At 40.2% G+C, this 16,893-nt stretch overlaps 1 protein-coding gene across 1 annotated transcript; it reads left to right on the top strand.

The window, feature by feature from the left end:
- The first annotated feature begins 1,909 nt into the window (after positions 1 to 1,909).
- LOC123154489 (achilleol B synthase) lies at positions 1,910 to 16,893 on the top strand. Its single transcript, XM_044573211.1, has 17 exons — positions 1,910 to 2,188; positions 2,278 to 2,469; positions 2,877 to 2,966; positions 3,084 to 3,269; positions 3,896 to 3,980; positions 7,845 to 8,011; positions 9,402 to 9,515; positions 10,938 to 11,060; positions 11,148 to 11,267; positions 11,820 to 11,918; positions 13,625 to 13,681; positions 14,234 to 14,280; positions 14,377 to 14,520; positions 14,607 to 14,784; positions 15,981 to 16,055; positions 16,168 to 16,251; positions 16,507 to 16,893. The coding sequence occupies exons 1-17, from the start codon at positions 1,991 to 1,993 to the stop codon at positions 16,618 to 16,620; spliced, it is 2,073 nt and encodes a 690-aa protein (XP_044429146.1). The 5' UTR covers positions 1,910 to 1,990; the 3' UTR covers positions 16,621 to 16,893.

Genomic DNA, 16,893 nt, shown 5'->3' with positions numbered 1-16,893 from the left:
TGGAAGGAGCGATACAATGGAGTTATCTATCTAGTTTAGTTACTTTTTATCTAGAGTCAATTACACCGGTGGTGCTAGAACTTGTCGCAAACGGTCACTTTAATGCTAGAACTTGCAGCATACATTAAAGTGGTGCAAAAACTTGGCTGGAACGTGCAAATACGGTGCAAATCTCGTTTGCATACGGCTGCGATGCTGACAAGGCATGACAGCGTGGCATAGGGCCCGCTGTCAGTGACTTCCAAAAAAATCTCGGTTTTTTATTATTTTTTTCTCACAAAAAGGCCCCTGTCAGGTGTATTGCATCCGGTGGGTCCCACTTGTCAGCAAAACATCACAAATTTTATTAGAATGAAAAATATGCAGCCGAGGGATTCGTACCAGTAACCTCAGTCTAAACATAACGCGCAGCTAACCATCAGTCAAGAGCTCACATCACGACATAGGGGCATACGTTTTATATATTTGAATTAAGTTATATAACTAAAGAATCTTAATCATAAAAAGGGTTACGCGCACGGTGTTTCAAGTCGGCTACCCAACCAAAACAATTAGGGGGGCGTGCCACTCCAACTATGTACTCACATGTGTAAATATAATTGCTACAGACTATGTCTATAACAGAACGTGCTCCTGGGCTACAGTTTATGTTTTTTTTTCACTTTCGGAAAGTTGTAAAGAAATGTAAATTGTAATTATAAATAATATACATATAAATAAATATATTAGACTAAAACATTGCTCATCTATTAATTTTTAAAAATCAATGAAATTAAATTACGAATTAATTGTATAATTAAAAAGTTTTTTCATATTAAATAAAATATAAAAGTAATTTTAGGAAATATGTGTATTTGAAAATTATCATATCAGTTCAAAAATGTACAAGTTCTTTTAATAAAATATTCATGTTGTATATAAAATTGTGCAAGCTTTAATGTTTTTATGTTGTTTTAATAAAATTTATGATGTGGGCTGACAGGTGGGACCACCCAATGCCATACATGCAGTTGTTGTACGCCTCACAGGGGCCTGTACGTGAGAAAAAATAAAAAAATTGAGGTTTTTTTTAAAGAGAACACCACACGCCCAATCTTCACCATATAGTCACTAACAGCGGGCCCTATGCCATGCTGTCATGCCTCGTCAGCTTCGCCGGAGTATACAAACGAGATTTGCACCGTATTTGCATGCTCAAGCCAAGTTTTTGCACCATTTTAATGTATGCCGCAATTTCTAGCACTAAAGTGACTGTTTACGCCAAGTTCTAGCACCACCAGTGTAATTGACTCTTTTATCTATCGTTAGTTTGCTTATGTGCTTGTTAAAAAAAATTCAAAAACCACAAAACAATTTAAAAACAACTGTACACTTTTTGTCCACTTAATCTTTTTGTGATTCCATAGCGTAGCAGGGGCATCTTGCTTGTATATATCTTATGTTGAGTATTTAAAGAAGCCATGGGGGCTGAGGAAAAATGTAGCACTTGTGAGACGCAGCTAGAGCAAGGATAAGAGCATGCAGCTCCAACAGTGCTTACATATTCGCATATGGCTAGATGCTGTATCCTATTTTCAGTAGTATCTGTGCTACTAATTAAGGAGAAATTAAAGCTGCATTCATATTGTTGTTGCCAGCATGCATGCATGCGACAGCCTGGTTCATTACAACGTGAGTTACTACTAGTTATTACGTACTTGATGAACAATACATCACGGTAGAGACGATCAGGTTTGTGCCAGAAGAGGATAACGATGAGGACGGTGAAGACGGAAGGTAGCTAGGGCCGAATTGAAGATGGCCACTTGTCCTCTGGACCAATATTTACTAGCGTACACACAAGTTGGCCACCAGAAATTTACTTACTAGGCGCCGGTGAGCCGATCTGATCTCAAGTCTGAAGCGATCCACCACACGATACGAGTATAGTACATTCTGGGTTAGCTAGCTAGCTAGTCACAGTGACCGGCAGCGGCAGGGAGGGAGGGAGATGTGGAGGCTGAAGGTGTCGGAGGGTGGCGGGCCGTGGTTGCGGTCGGTGAACAACTTCCTTGGCAGGGCAGTGTGGGAGTTCGACCCCGACCACGGCACGCCGGAGGAGCGCGCCGAGGTTGATAGAGTCCGCCGGGAGTTCACCCAGCGCCGCTTCCAGAAGAGGGAGTCACATGATCTTCTTATGCGCATGCAGGTAGGTATACATATAAACTTTTGGTTTTTTTCCCCACTGTTTGTTAGTAGTATGTTATTGCTTTTCTCAAATTATCTTATCTATTGCAGTATGCAAAAGAAAAGCATCTTCAGGTTCAGGTGGATCATCCGGCCATCAAGCTTGTAGATATTGCACAAGTCACACAAGAGACCATATTAACATCATTGAGGCGAGCCCTTAGTCAACACTCTGCTCTGCAAGCACACGATGGGCATTGGCCTGGCGATTACAGCGGAATTATGTTCATTATGCCCATCTTGGTCTGTGTTTTATTTTGCTTACTTATCTCACTATATTTTGACTTCACTTTGTTTCTTGAAATATATTTTATAGTCAGTCGGTGAATATTGCTAGCAGAAAGCAAATGCTCTATTGTTGGATGCTGAACCTGATTGTCTATGAGATAATTTTTTACGAATTTTTTTTACCCAAGTCTTTCCAACAAGTTGTATGTGCACTGCCAGAAATTCTGTAGTAAAAATTTCACTTCCTTTTGTACTGCTTAAGTAAGGACTATCTAATTATAGTGCCAGCGATAATCTCCATATATACACAAGATGCATAAGATTTTTTTACCTTCAAATGTTGGCCAGTTCAGATCAAGAGTTGCATACCGTAGTTGGCCTGTGGATAACATTATGGTGATGATTTTTATTTTATCTCGCAGATATTTGCTCTACATGTTACTAGAACACTCAATACCGTCCTTTCAAGAGAACATCGGCGTGAGATTTGTCGCTATATTTACAACCATCAGGCATGCAAACATCAGTTCCACTTACTTTCTAGTAATAGCCTTTATATGCCAAATGCGCATTACTGTTCCATGGTACAGAAGAACATGACGATTTTGCATTTATTGAAATCCATGTAGAATAAAGATGGTGGTTGGGGCACACAAGTGTTGGGGCCAAGCACCATGTTTGGATCATGCTTAAACTATGTTACCCTGAGGCTTCTTGATGAGGTGGACAATGAAGCCTTGATCAAGGGGCGTGCTTGGATTCTATTGCATGGAAGTGCAGCTGCAATACCACAATGGGGAAAGATATGGCTCTCTGTATGCCACTGAGACACAAACAATCTAGTGTGTGACATATATCTATGCATGCGTGTGTGAAAATAAATCGGGCTCTGTGGGGCATGGGTTTTTTTAAATAAAAAACTGGCAATTTCCTTAAGTATCATGAAGGGATTTTTTTTCTAAACCCGTTGAATGCTAAGTCTAACCTTTTTTCCTAACTATCTAGAACAAACTTATAGTGCGGTTTAACATTTAATCATAATTCCTTTTGCATGAACTTTCTGTGTACGTACTACACTGTTAATAAATAAGGAAACCAATTAAAATTCATCAAAATCTTGATATTGATGGTATTTTTTCTAGCTAATAGTTTTCCTCCAAATTAAAATGTCTTTCCATGACTGTTTGTTGTTTCTATGTTAATTATGAGAATAAATTTCTAAACAATTATGGAATAATTATTTATCTCCGCTTTAAGTAGTGGAAGCATTCAGAATGAAATAGTTTAGCTTCTTAGTTTCTAGGGTATGTTAGGTCTCAACCCTAAAATTACGAAATGTTGGTGGCAAAAAATGTTGTGCTAGTTATGAATTATTCCTAGAAACCATTATTTCTTAGCAAAGGAGGGGTTAATGTAACTGATTCATGTTTCATAAATGAAGGTGGTCGGTTTGTATGAATGGTCTGGAAATAATTTGATCATTCCTGAACTATGGCTTGTCCCACATTTTCTTCCAATTCATCCAGGTACTTGTTTCTTTTGAGTTAGTAAATATTAACAAATCATCTACATATGTAATGCCCCTCATGACTAAAATGCACACTATATTGTCAAATTTATTCTTACTAACTCAATTGTCTCTGTTGTTTTCCCAATATGCACCAGTCAACTTTCTCGAATTTCTCCTTGCCTTACTATCTACATTGAATGCACATTTTCTATGTCATACATGGCCATATTGACATTTTCATGCACTATTCTATTGGCTATTGTTAGAAGGGAGAGAGGGAATTGGTGGAATAGTTGTTCGTATATTGCTTGAGCCTCGTGGGCATATATATAGGAGTACATGATCTACTTGGAGTACAAGTCAAGGTAGAATAATATCCTACGCTATCCTAGCTTTCCTAATAATCATGATACTCAACATCCCCCGCAATCACAACGGTAGCGACACAGACGGTGAGACTGGAGAATAATCCGAAGGCAAGCCGACGGACCCACCCCCCAGTCGTAACGGTCGATGCATCGCGGAGTCGTGGCTGGAGTGAAAACTGACGAGGTTGCTCAAGCAGGCGGTAGCCCTTTGTGCCGTTTGTCAATGTAGCCGAGAGCGTGGGTGGTGGAGCCGTGGTCGAGGTAGCCGTGCGAAGAATGCCGTGGTCGATGTCGGGTCGGGGTGGCCGGTGTCGAGGAAGTCGCCGTGGAGCCGCGAGCGCAAGGAGGCGCCGAGTTAGTCATAGGTGCAGAAGTGTCAAAATAGTGGTGCGCTGGGAAGAAGACGTTGTTGACGACGCATCGCGCCGGGGTTGCCAACCTCGGGGACACATCGTAGATGAAGGCACGCGCCGGTGTTGCCAGCACCGGGCACGCATAGACGGGCGAAGGCGAAGTTGACGAAGCGCCGCACCAGGCTTGCCAGTCCCGGGGACACGTCGTGGACGAAGGCACACATCGATGTTGCTAGCACCGGGCATGCATAGACGAGGGACCTGCACGAGCTGTACGCCATGTCGAAGAAGTTGGAGGGGCCAGCAGAGAAGAACTCGACGACGGTTGCGGCGCCAATTGGCACGGGGCTGATGTCGCTCGCGGTTGTCGGAGTAGACGAAGTGGTCGGGGTAGATGACGACGACACTGGCGACGGGCTGGTGCTTGGATGAAGACGAAGGGGGTGGACGGGCGGCGGCGGCCAAAGAAGAGCGGCGGCGGTGCTCGAAGTAGGCGAAGAACCCTGACAGCGTGACGAAGAGCGGCGCGGACGGTGGCGTTACCGCGCCAAGGGAGACGGCGCGGCGCATACCGCGGGAGGTCGGCGCGCGGTGTCGGCGGAGTGGACCGCGGGCCGCGGCGCTACGGCCCAAAGGGGCGACTCAGCGGCGGCTGGCAGGTCGGGGCGACGGCAGAAAGACCTTGGGGCGGTGGCAGGGACCGCGGGCCGCGACACTACGGCCCGAAGGGGCGGTGCAGCGGCGGCTGGCAGGTCGGGGCGACGGCAGAAAGACCTTGGGGCGGTGGCAGGGACCGCGGGCCGCGGCACTACGGCCCGAAGGGGCGGTGCAGCGACGGAGCGCGGGTCGGTGCAACCGCGAGGACTGCCTCGGGGCGGCAGCGTGGACCGTGTGCCACGCTCGCTACGGCCCGAGGGGGCGATGCAGCAGCGCGCGAGGGTCAGTGCAGCCACGGGGACGGCCTGGAGCGGACGACCCCGGGGCGGCGGTGGACTGCGGGCCGCGGCACTACAACCCGAAGGGGCGACGCAACGGTGACGCGGGTCGGTGCAGCCGAGACTACGGGGCAGCGGCGCTGCGGCCCGACGGGGCAACGCAGCGGCAGCCCGATGCTCGATCGGTGAAGGAGCGCGTTGAACTCGAGGACGATCTTCATGGGACCTGTGGAGGTGCGCGTAACCGATGGGTCAGGTCAGTTGCACGGCACGGATGGGACGTATCACCGGCAGACAGGTGATCAATCTGATTGCTCGCGAGGTTGGAGTGGCTGCGCGGTTGGAGACGGCCACGAAGAGCAGCTTGATGAACGACCATTGGACCTGACCGGAGGTGGAAAGCTAGCATCGGTTTGATTGCTTGTCCACGTGTATGCGTAATAATAGATGTCACGTCAAGCTGTTTGATACTAGATAATAATCTGATCTCCGTATAGCCTGATGGCATTAGTCTGCTGCATGGCGGCCAGGGGACTGCCTCCGCAACACACGAGGGACGAACCAGCGGGACAATCCAATCTACCGCCGCATGGGCATCGGTCTCCTGCAGATCCCGCTGGAGGTGGAGTGGAGGTTGCCCGATCGGATCAAGGCGATGAAGGGCCGACGGAGAGCGACTTGCGGCCGGATGCGTGCATGACGCCGTTCCGGACTGTCACGTGGAGACCGTCTAGTCGAAGAAGAAGCCGGTGTAGTCAACGCCGATGTTGGAGTAGAGACGCGCGAGGTGTCGATGGCGGCGGCGGGCCACACAAACCGATCGTAGATCGAAAAACCGAAAAGAAAACACTGATCAAAGCGACCGGCGGGAGAGAGAAAACCCGGATCAAGAGATTAGGAAAAGGACTCTCTAGGGCATCCGGTCAACATGACCGGCGGACGAACCCTAGGTATGGGCGGCGCGGCCCCCGGTGGCGGTCATGGAGGCCGACCGCCCCAGGGGCGGCGCACGGGGCGGAAGCGCTGGGCGGCGGCTAGGGTTTGGATCGGTTAGGCTGATACCATGTTAGAAGGGAGAGAGGGAATTGGTGGAATAGTTGTTCGTATATTGTTTGAGCCTCGTGGGCATATATATAGGAGTACATGATTTAGGTAGAATAATATTCTACGCTATCCTAACTTTCCTAATAATCACGATACTCAATAGCTATTAATTAAGTCACCGAATTTAATTAAATTTTATGAAGTTATGGGGAGATTGTTAACATATGAAGTAGTACATGTTCAAAGTTGATTTTTGGGTAAACTGTAGTTACGTGGAAAATATCTCAATAGACTCATATTTCATTGCATTCATTATGTTCAATGGAAATTGATATCTGGGATATTGCCGCGGGGATTTCGTGAACGTACACATTTCTAAGAGGGGTGGCGGATTGTGCGAGAGCATGGTTGAGGAACAAGATTCACATGATGGATTTTACTCAGGTTTGGGACCTCTGCTATATAGGTCTCCTATTACGGGCTTGGTCCTTCCCCGTCCTACTGGGCCTGTTCCATGTCATGGACTTGCTCATTTGGATTCCCCTCATCAGATTCCACATGTTAAAAATATACACCCTTCATTCCATACCTTGAACTAAAACTTTCACAAGAATTATGGAACGTAGAGAGTGATAAGGATTTGGACTTAACTGAATGTTGACACACTTCAGCAAAATGCAATTGTATGTGAGATTGATAGTTTTGACACTTCACATGTAACTATGCGCATTTTTTGGATAATTTTAGGACCACTTTATTTGTTTTAGTCATAGGAAAATAGTGTACTGCTATGGGAGGTAGTTGCCCCCCGGTTGGCACCACATGATCAATGTGCCTTCTTAGATTCATACCTGTGGAAAGCTATGTGGTCACATGAATCTATAGATTGTGTGGATGGGGGATGTAGGAGGGACATCTACCCCCACTCCCACAGCAAATCTGGAGTGATATAATGAGTGTAAGTTGATACCATGCATACGAATGATGAAAGTTCTATACTAATAAGTAACAGAGTTGCCTGTTTGTTTTGAAACTATAATTCGGGAGTGCTAAGTTTTGTTGTTTATGTGGGTAAAAGTAATGAATCAAGAACCATTCTGCAATCAGCATCTTAAAAAATGCATTTGGATGTTACTTTTATGAACATTTTTCTTATTCGAGTGAACTATTTTTTCCATAGGACGATTTTGGTGCTTTTGCCGGTTGATTTATATGCCAATGTCTTATCTGTATGGTAAAAAGTTTGTTGGCCCAATTACACCAACAATATTGGCAATACGAGAGGAGCTCTATAGCATACCATACCGTGAGGTCGATTGGAATAAAGCACGTGATACTTGTGCCAAGGTTTGTTTTAATAATAGTGCTAAGTTTTGGAAGCAAATATATTAGTAAGTTATTTTTTGAAAACAGATGGTACCATAGAGTGCAAACCATCTACATAATTTTTTATTTATGTATGTGTAAATTTTATGTTTGATACATACTATTATTTATTTATGTGTATGCTCATTGATTGCAAAATTAGAACAACACTGAATATCTCTAGTTGTGTTTGGTTTTGCTTTCAAATTATAAGTTTATATATGTACTACATGTTTATGTTCATCTTGAGTTGAATTGCTTACACTTGTCACATGTGAATGTTCTTACGACAGAAAAGTAAAGTAAATAACTATTGAGAAACATGCGTGATTGCGAAAACTGTAGAAGAAACATTATGCAACTAGTGAAACGGATGATTAAAGCGTAGATAAGGTGATTGCCAATGGAAGTAAGATGGGAAAATTATAATTATTTACTTAGTATAAATCCTTCCTGTTTACCTCAAATTGAAATTGTGAAGTATTTAACTTATGTGTCTAATATATCATTTTAATTGTGTTTGGTTATTATCTGTCTTTGCATGTAGGAAGACCTTCGCTATCCACGTTCATTGCTGCAACATGTTATTTGGACATGTCTTACTAAATTTGTGGAACCAATGTTGAATTGTTGACCAGTTAATAAGTTAAGAGATAAAGCATTGAAAAACCTCATGAAACATATCCATTATGAAGATGAAAGTACTAAATATCTCGGTATATGTCCAATTAACAAGGTAATATAGGCTTGCTTCTTAATCTGTGCAACAAAATAATGGTTGACTTTTGCTAGTTTTTCAAGAAAATTCATCTAAGGCCAGATCCAATTTGTTTCCAATGGACCAAGCTTTATGCTTGGGACTGAATAGAACTGATTTGTAGATATTATGCATGATCTGCAATGTTTTGTCTATCTACATGTCATTTTCCCAGCCTATATATTCTACGTAATATTATTGGTAAAAATCTCATAGCCAATACTGTCTTGACTATAGTTTTGCTGACTAGAGGAGCTATGAAGCAGTCACATAAATAAATGCTTTATTGTATTCATTATGCATATATTTAGTGTAATAACTTTGGTGCTTAATTTACACTTTTTTCTTCTTTATACATGCATTATATTAAATATATGCATAGAAAAGGAAGATAATCATGGCATATGTTTAGTATTATTTAGTGGTGTATGCTTAGAACTACACCATCAAACCAGTCCCAACCCCCCAAATCCAGTCATTGCCACTGTCAAGTTCACGTGTTAGCATTCCTATTAGCCATTTTACCATCTAAATGATTTCTTTGCCATTTTCTCGCAATTTATATCATAACCTAATTAATTTGAACTAATGCATCAAGAAATTTTGTTTCTCTAGGCACTAAATATGATTTGTTGTTGGATTGATGATCCAAAGTCAGATGCATTGAAGTTTCATATTCCAAGGATCTATGATTATTTATGGCTGGCAGAAGATGGCATGAAAGCACAGGTACCACTTTATTTTCATGTTTTTTCACTACTTTTTCTTCATTACATTTTTATGGTTTAGAATGGCCGAGCACCATTATGTGTAAACCTTGGCTTAAAAGGTCAGCTACTTCATCATGTTGATCCCACTACTACTGACAGATTGTTTGTTTATGCATTTTGTGTTACCAGTTTTTTTACCAATGAAACCAAATGGAGAATAGTATGTCACATCCCTATGTTTTTTTAGTTTAACTATAAATGTTCTTTCTTTTTTTTACAGTTTTTGTTCTACTGATCTTTTTAGTTTTTCCCTCACCTCCACGAATGTCATTCCATAAAAAAACTTTGCATGCACGTGAAACACATAAATGTGTTTTTGCCAAAAAAATTGGAATTTTTATTTATTTTACTATTCTGTAGACTTTATTGTTCTATCGGGTGCATGTGAGCTCGTACTCACAAACTCCATGTCCATTATATGAGATAGTTTTGTTGTGATACATCATCTCATCGAGGCCATCAATGAGAGGATCGAGTTCATTGGTTTTTGTTGAATGAATGGACATGATTTATTGGATTCATAAAACTTGCGCTCTTATAAGTAGTGGATAAGGAGATAAATTAACAATTAGTGGATAATGAGATAATGAGATAAACTGTCAATTAAACTAGAGCGTCCTCTAGCTCCCCCGACGCTGCCCCCTCCCCTCTGTCCCCCGGTGTTTCACCAGTGATGAGCTTTGCAAAGGTCCCTCCCCTATACTACTAATAAGTTCATTTTCTTTGAATAAACCAAATCTAACCCTGCATCACTCCTTCTGCCTCCCCTTTAGTTTTTGGTAGTGGTTGGATGACAGATAAAATGATGCTAAGGAGGGGAGGGGGATGATTGGGGTGGTTCCTGTAAAGGAGAGGGGAGGCATCATGAGCGAAGATTATGTGTAGGTTTCTCTATGTGGATCCCCTTTGTTGGATAGCATGGATTCGACCCATTTTACTTGGCACCAATTTTTTAATTAAAGTCAATACTTAAAGCAAATAAAATGAAAATGTCACTAAAAATTCTAAGGAAATTTGAGAAAACCAAATTAGACAAGAGGAATCCAATAAAAACACAAAAATACAAACATAGGAAATACTGAAAATTCATTTCATCCTTTTATTAGGCAAAAGTTAAGTCTGAAACATTTGAGATTAATTTATGCAACTCCACAGAAATCAATTTATTGATACATGCACTTGGCTTGCAACATCCTTTCCATCAGTGTTTGAATACATCAAAATGAGGATGTTACATTGTTTTTATGCTTATTTGTTTTCTTATTGATATTGTCCTTGTATTTGATGCGAGAGCTTCTTTACGTACACATTTGTAATTCAAGTGTTCTATGAAGATACATGTGTAATGCGTACACCCATTTTACCAAATTGTTTATGACAGGTATACGATGGTTGTCAAAGTTGGGAGACAGCTTTTATTATCCAAGCATATTGCTCAACAGACCTTATTAATGAGTTTGGCCCAATACTTCGAAAAGCCCATGAATTCATTAAAAATTCACAGGTTCAATATTCTCCATCTCCTAACTTTACATATTGTAAATAAAACAATATTGGCATAGTAATTTTGACATTAACTTCTTACTTATAGGTTCTTGAGAACCATCCTGACAGCAAAACTTATTACCGCCATAGATCGAAAGGTTCATGGACACTTTCAACAGCAGATAATGGTTGGTCTGTATCAGATTGTACTGCAGAAGCACTTAAGGTCATGACAAATTATTGCAGATATTCTTGGTCGGACCCTTCCCCAGACCCTGCGCAAGCGGGAGCTACATGCACTGGGGCTGCCCTTTATTCTCTTAATCTAGAAAAGTGGGAATGTTCTTTCGTGGAAAGAGTCGATCATTAAGTGTACTACTCTTTAAAATGTGCCTCATCAAAAAAGTATCTAGGATTTTATAGATTCCATACATTTGGTTTAATCAACTTAACTAGGTGCATTGACAATGATTTTGCCTTACATAATAGAGTGGTGAATGATTCTAAAATTTCCCAAGAAGCCAATGAATGTCTATAGAAAAAGAGAACCATGACTCTCATACACAACTAATACAACACATCTTCATTTGTATTTTTGTATTATATATACATTATAAAATTCTTACACAAAAAATTGCAAGTGCACTTGTGTCATTATTTCATTGAATTTTGTGGAACTGCTTGATTATTTTCAAGTGTACACATACCCAAAATTTTGTCATGTGGATAAGTCACTAATTGCATAATATAGTTTTCTTAACTATTCTTATCTCTTTAGGCATTAGTATTGTTATCCAAGATCTCTCCTAATCTTGTGGGGGAACCAATAAAAGGAGAAGGGTTGTATGATGCAGTGGATTGCTTACTTTCTTTCATGGTATGATCCTAACTTGTATATTGTTTCATGTCCTCATAGTTAATTTCCTCAATTTTTTGAGGTACTTTGTCTAAATGATAAATAATCCAACCCACTTATACCATCTCTTCTATAGTCATGCCTACATGTAAAGGTTGTGTGGTCTTGTTTAGAGGTCAAGGTAGGGAAAACAACATGCCCTTGGGTCAAATTAACATTAAAAAGTATCAACGATAAATCTAAAGTTCAAAATCATGTGCATGCACGTAAAAAGAGATAATACAATGCGAAGGTGTGAACTGCATTAAAAAATTATGTCACTAATAGATAGTTCCCCCGATGACCAATAAATGTGTGCGAGTCGTGTAGATCATAATTTATAACTAATGATTAAATTTTACTATGGTTCACCAAAATAATGTGGGGGGATGGGGCATCATATGGATTGTTATGCTTACAAAATGTTGATTTGTGTCCTTGGAGTACATAAAGTGAGTGACCTGATGTCGTGACCAAACATACATCTACAAATATGCTCACATGGTGTTCGACTTGTTGAAGCCCTCTTTACAAAAAAGGGAAAGATTGGCAACAATAGAGATGGGCTCTGCTTCACTATCCAATGTCGATGATTGGGTACCCTATAAATTTACCTCAAAAGCTCAAAATGCGAGGACGGGAATTTTTTTTTGAACACTCCCTTCATGTCTAGCCTCCTCCAAGTCTTTTATGTGGGATCGATGTAGACCGGGAATATTATTATTAATATTGCATTTTAGGTCTTAAACTAGGGAACTCTTGGCTTTAGTGGCGGTGCCAGAGGTTAAGAACAATGGGTCCAAATGAACTACGAGCTGACTCTACAACTAAGAGATAGAATTGCCATTTCTTGGCTCTAATACATATTGAATTGCATGCATCATCTATCTCACCCAAAAACTCAAGCTTACGAGGATACCTTAGCAATATATTTCAAGGAGTTGCTCCTACTCATTATGGTTAAGATCGGGTTACAAAAAATTGTTTTGTTCTCTTTGGTAATGCTAGGTTGGCTTGGCCTAAGTTCGACCATGGTCCTCAATGGCCGCTGAACCAATGTCAGGCCTTTTTTGGTCCTGGGATGACCCATTTTCCAAGCCGACACACCTGAAATATTACTTCAGACTAGTTTAATTCAATCAATGTTAGGACAAGACAAAGGGTACACTTCTGGGTATTAATTATGCCAAAGATCATATGGGTAGAAGCGTGTTGTGGTGGAACAGTTGCAATGGTAGCAACAATATGGGTTCATCACATATTTGTCCAATGTTGGTGCTCTATTGTTGTCATCATGAGACATTCACAAAATATTAGGGATCGTATGGTGCAAACATGTATTAGCTACAAAAGGTTTCTGAACTTCCTCTCCTGGATTTTTGCACGTTACTCCAATTTCAGTGATGAATAATTTGTAAAGGATAAAGAGTTTGCCAGGCGCGTAAGATACAATTATATGTATCATCATCATTCCTTTAAATCATTATTATTTAGTGAAATTGTTGTAGTCTTCTGCTCTTGTATGGGTTATAAGTTTATATGTCTTCTTAAAACAAAGCATCTTCCTTTTTTTACCTTATTTTCTTGTTCTTTTTTTGGTAATGCTTACTACATTCTATTCTCTTTAACTAATTTAACCTTCCAATTCAAATCAATGATTATTGATAATACGCTTATCTCCTTTGAAGAACAAAGATGGTACCTTTTCTACATACGAGTGTAAGAGAACTACTTCATTGATTGAGGTGAGTATTTGGCAGTTCTACGTCTATTATATGGAAAACCAAGTGCACCAATTCTATGGGGACTCTGTTTTAATTGCATGTAACCAGGTAAAAAACCTTGTGTACAAAAAACAATCTTAAAGTAAGGACAAATAATGTCAGTTTGCAAATTCAGAATGGAAATTCAAATGTAACCAGTTCTCGGCCAGAAATACAGTCAATTTCAATTTTGAAAACTAACCAAATAGACAACCCACTACAGTGCACTTGACCACACTTGGGAATCAGCTAGGTCTGAAGTGTTTTTTATCAGCCCAAATGATAACTAGCTGTACAATAATAAACGTTCAATAGTAGCTATGGATGACAAAAATAGCACATGAATATTATAAAAAATAAACTACGACATAATCCAATAGTTCAAACAAGGAAATAATTTTTAATTTCTAGCATTCGCTCATCGTTTATTCTTCTTATCTTATGTATTTTATATCTATTCAAAATGTCCAAATGATATTGTTGTTTTAACATGTTTTACTTGACCATACACTAACTTCTTTCTATTTGTAATAGGTTCTCAACCCTTCTGAGACTTTTCTGAATATTATGGTTGACTATCCGTAAGGAGGAAAACATCTTCCTTGCAGAAAATATCATTTATTCTTTTTCCTTCATATATTTGGAGAGCTAATTCACATGCTTAAATCAATTGATAGATCCGTCGAATGCACATCATCGATGCTTCAAGCCTTGATTATGTTTAGAGAAATTTACCCGGGGTACCGCAAAGAAGAGATAGGACAATGCATAAAAAATGCTTCTGTGTTTATTGAGAATAGTCAACGAAAGGATGGCTCATGGTATCGAAAATATTTTGTTTGTTAATGTCAAGTATTTGAACTTTCAATATTGGAAGTCAATAATTGTATTATTTCTTATCTAATAGGTATGGCACTTGGGGTATATGTTTCACTTATGGAACATTATTTGCTGTACAAGGATTAATAGCTTCTGGAAGAACTTACGAAAATAGTTCCTTCATACGCAATGCATGCAACTTTCTGTTGTCAAAGCAGCTAAATACAGGTGGATGGGGAGAGACTTATCTTTCTAGTGAAACTGAGGTAACTGTTCTTCTTTTCTTTATTTAACCACATGCTGTTATTAGGGTTTGATAAGGTCATGCTTGGTTTGTATTTTTTTAACTTGAGCAAGATTTTTGAGATGCTATCCGCCTACCCCTCACCAAGCTTTTGAGATGTTATCCGCTAGCAGTTGTATCTGGCAGATCATTAACACAAAATCAATAGCCCTAGAGTGTTCAGAAATTCGAACCATCCATTGGAAATTCATTAGGAATAGGTTGTGTTGCGCAACCCTGGACGCACTAAACCAGCGTCCTAGGTATGTTATACTTGCAAGGCAAACTATAGAGCAACACAACCTTATAAGAGGTCTTTGGCCCTCCGTCCATATAATTTGTGCTGTACATCCCTCCACAGCCGTGTTTGTTCATACCATCTCGATAATTGCTAAGTTTCAGTTTCTGGCCAAAGGTTTGTTAAATGAGCCTGTTTTCATTGCAACTAGCTAAATTTCTGGTCAAATCAAAAGTCCATTGATGGCATGCTGCCCAAATCACTCATTGCTTAGCTGTAGGTTTTAGAAAACTAGAATAAGTATTGCTCCATTAGTGGCAAAAGGTCCATTGATGGCAAACCTTGACCTGTTAACATTTTCCTTCAGTCTATACTGAAACCATCATGCCTTCTGGAACCCCAATAAAATGGGACCGGCTAGGGGGCCACCTAGGGATTAACTAGCTGCGTTTTCAGCCAGACTTATTTCATCATGGTTAAGTTGTATATTTTTATTTGCTTGTAATTACTAGTTGTATACGGCCTAATCAATCCTCCCACAACTCCTATCTCTCAGACAAATTCCAATTCCAATTTCAATCATAGTAGCTGTCCCTTATTATGTTGTCACATGAACATAGAAATTAGTCATGTCAATTGATGTGATGGAAGTGTCTTGGAGGTGAAGTTGTGACAAAATACGTTTGTCCTTATTTGTTAGTCCTTATTATGTTCTTACCTTACCCGGCTGAATGTTTTACCGTAAAGACTTTGTTGTGCAAGCTACCAACTTGAGTCATTTGATTGAACAATTAATTATGTGCATAATGATAAGCCATTTAAAATTAGTATAATTCAAAATGTCTAGATCCCGTTCCCTTTGAACCATTGACATATCATGAGTTCTGATTATGGAAAATCTTAATGAATTTAATTATGGTTTCCACTCTAATATTTTACAGTCTTACGTGGATGCCGCTAGTCCTCATGCAGTCAACACTGCTTGGGCAATGTTAGCTTTAATTTATGCTGGGCAGGTATGTTTTCTTCATGGTTCATTTGAATTGACTCTGGGCTGCTCACATATCATTAACTGTAAACTATTCTGGCATCCACATGTTATTTTCATATCATGGCCATTCTATTCAGGTTGAACGAGATCCCGCACCACTATATCATGCTGCAAAAGAATTGATCAATATGCAACTAGACACAGGCGAGTTTCCGCAGCAAGTAAGCATTGAACTTTTGAGGGTACAGAAGTAGCACTCTATATCCATAGTTCATTGTTCCTGCTTCGGGTCATAACTAGTAAATACTTTTTGAAAAAATATTTTGAAAGAAAAACACCCTACCATGATCGTGTCGAATCCTCTGATAACTCTGTTATACTAATACATATATGGGAGTATTATGTCAAATTACTTTTTTTTGGAAATGTATGTTACTGCTTCCTAAAGCATTCTGAACTTTCACCTTTCGTGGCAGGAACACATTGGATGCTTCAACTGCTCCTTTTACTACAATTACGGCAACTACAGCAATTTATTCCCCATCTGGGCTCTTGGGGAGTTCCGTCGTCGACTGCATGAGAAGAACTGAATCCGCTGAACATGATCCAACAGAAGATGGAAAATGGGCTATAGACAAACTACATCTATGAATCGTTGCGCTTGACTTCCAGAGTTAATTAGGCAGTACGCTGATTGCTGAAATAATACTTGAGTGCTGAATACTATAGCCTAATAACTCTGGAGAAAAGTCTAGGAATTTTTATGTGATGGAGCTGTGGTATGTAATAATACTCTGGAAAACAATGTATGCAGGAAGTGTATTCATTCAAATAATATCTTATATTCCAATTGGAATATCCAA

The sequence above is a fragment of the Triticum aestivum genome, chromosome 7A (assembly GCF_018294505.1).
Source record: "Triticum aestivum cultivar Chinese Spring chromosome 7A, IWGSC CS RefSeq v2.1, whole genome shotgun sequence".
In the NCBI taxonomy this organism is placed as follows: domain Eukaryota; kingdom Viridiplantae; phylum Streptophyta; class Magnoliopsida; order Poales; family Poaceae; genus Triticum; species Triticum aestivum.
This window is presented reverse-complemented; position numbering and strand designations above follow the sequence as displayed.

Coding starts and splice junctions, on each gene's coding strand:
- LOC123154489 (XM_044573211.1), top strand. CDS start 1,991: ATGTGGAGGCTGAAGGTGTCGGAGGGTGGCGGGCCGTGGTTGCGGTCG. Junction 11,919..13,624: donor ATTGCTTACTTTCTTTCATG/GTATGATCCTAA, acceptor TCTCCTTTGAAG/AACAAAGATGGTACCTTTTC. Junction 16,056..16,167: donor CTTTAATTTATGCTGGGCAG/GTATGTTTTCTT, acceptor CATTCTATTCAG/GTTGAACGAGATCCCGCACC.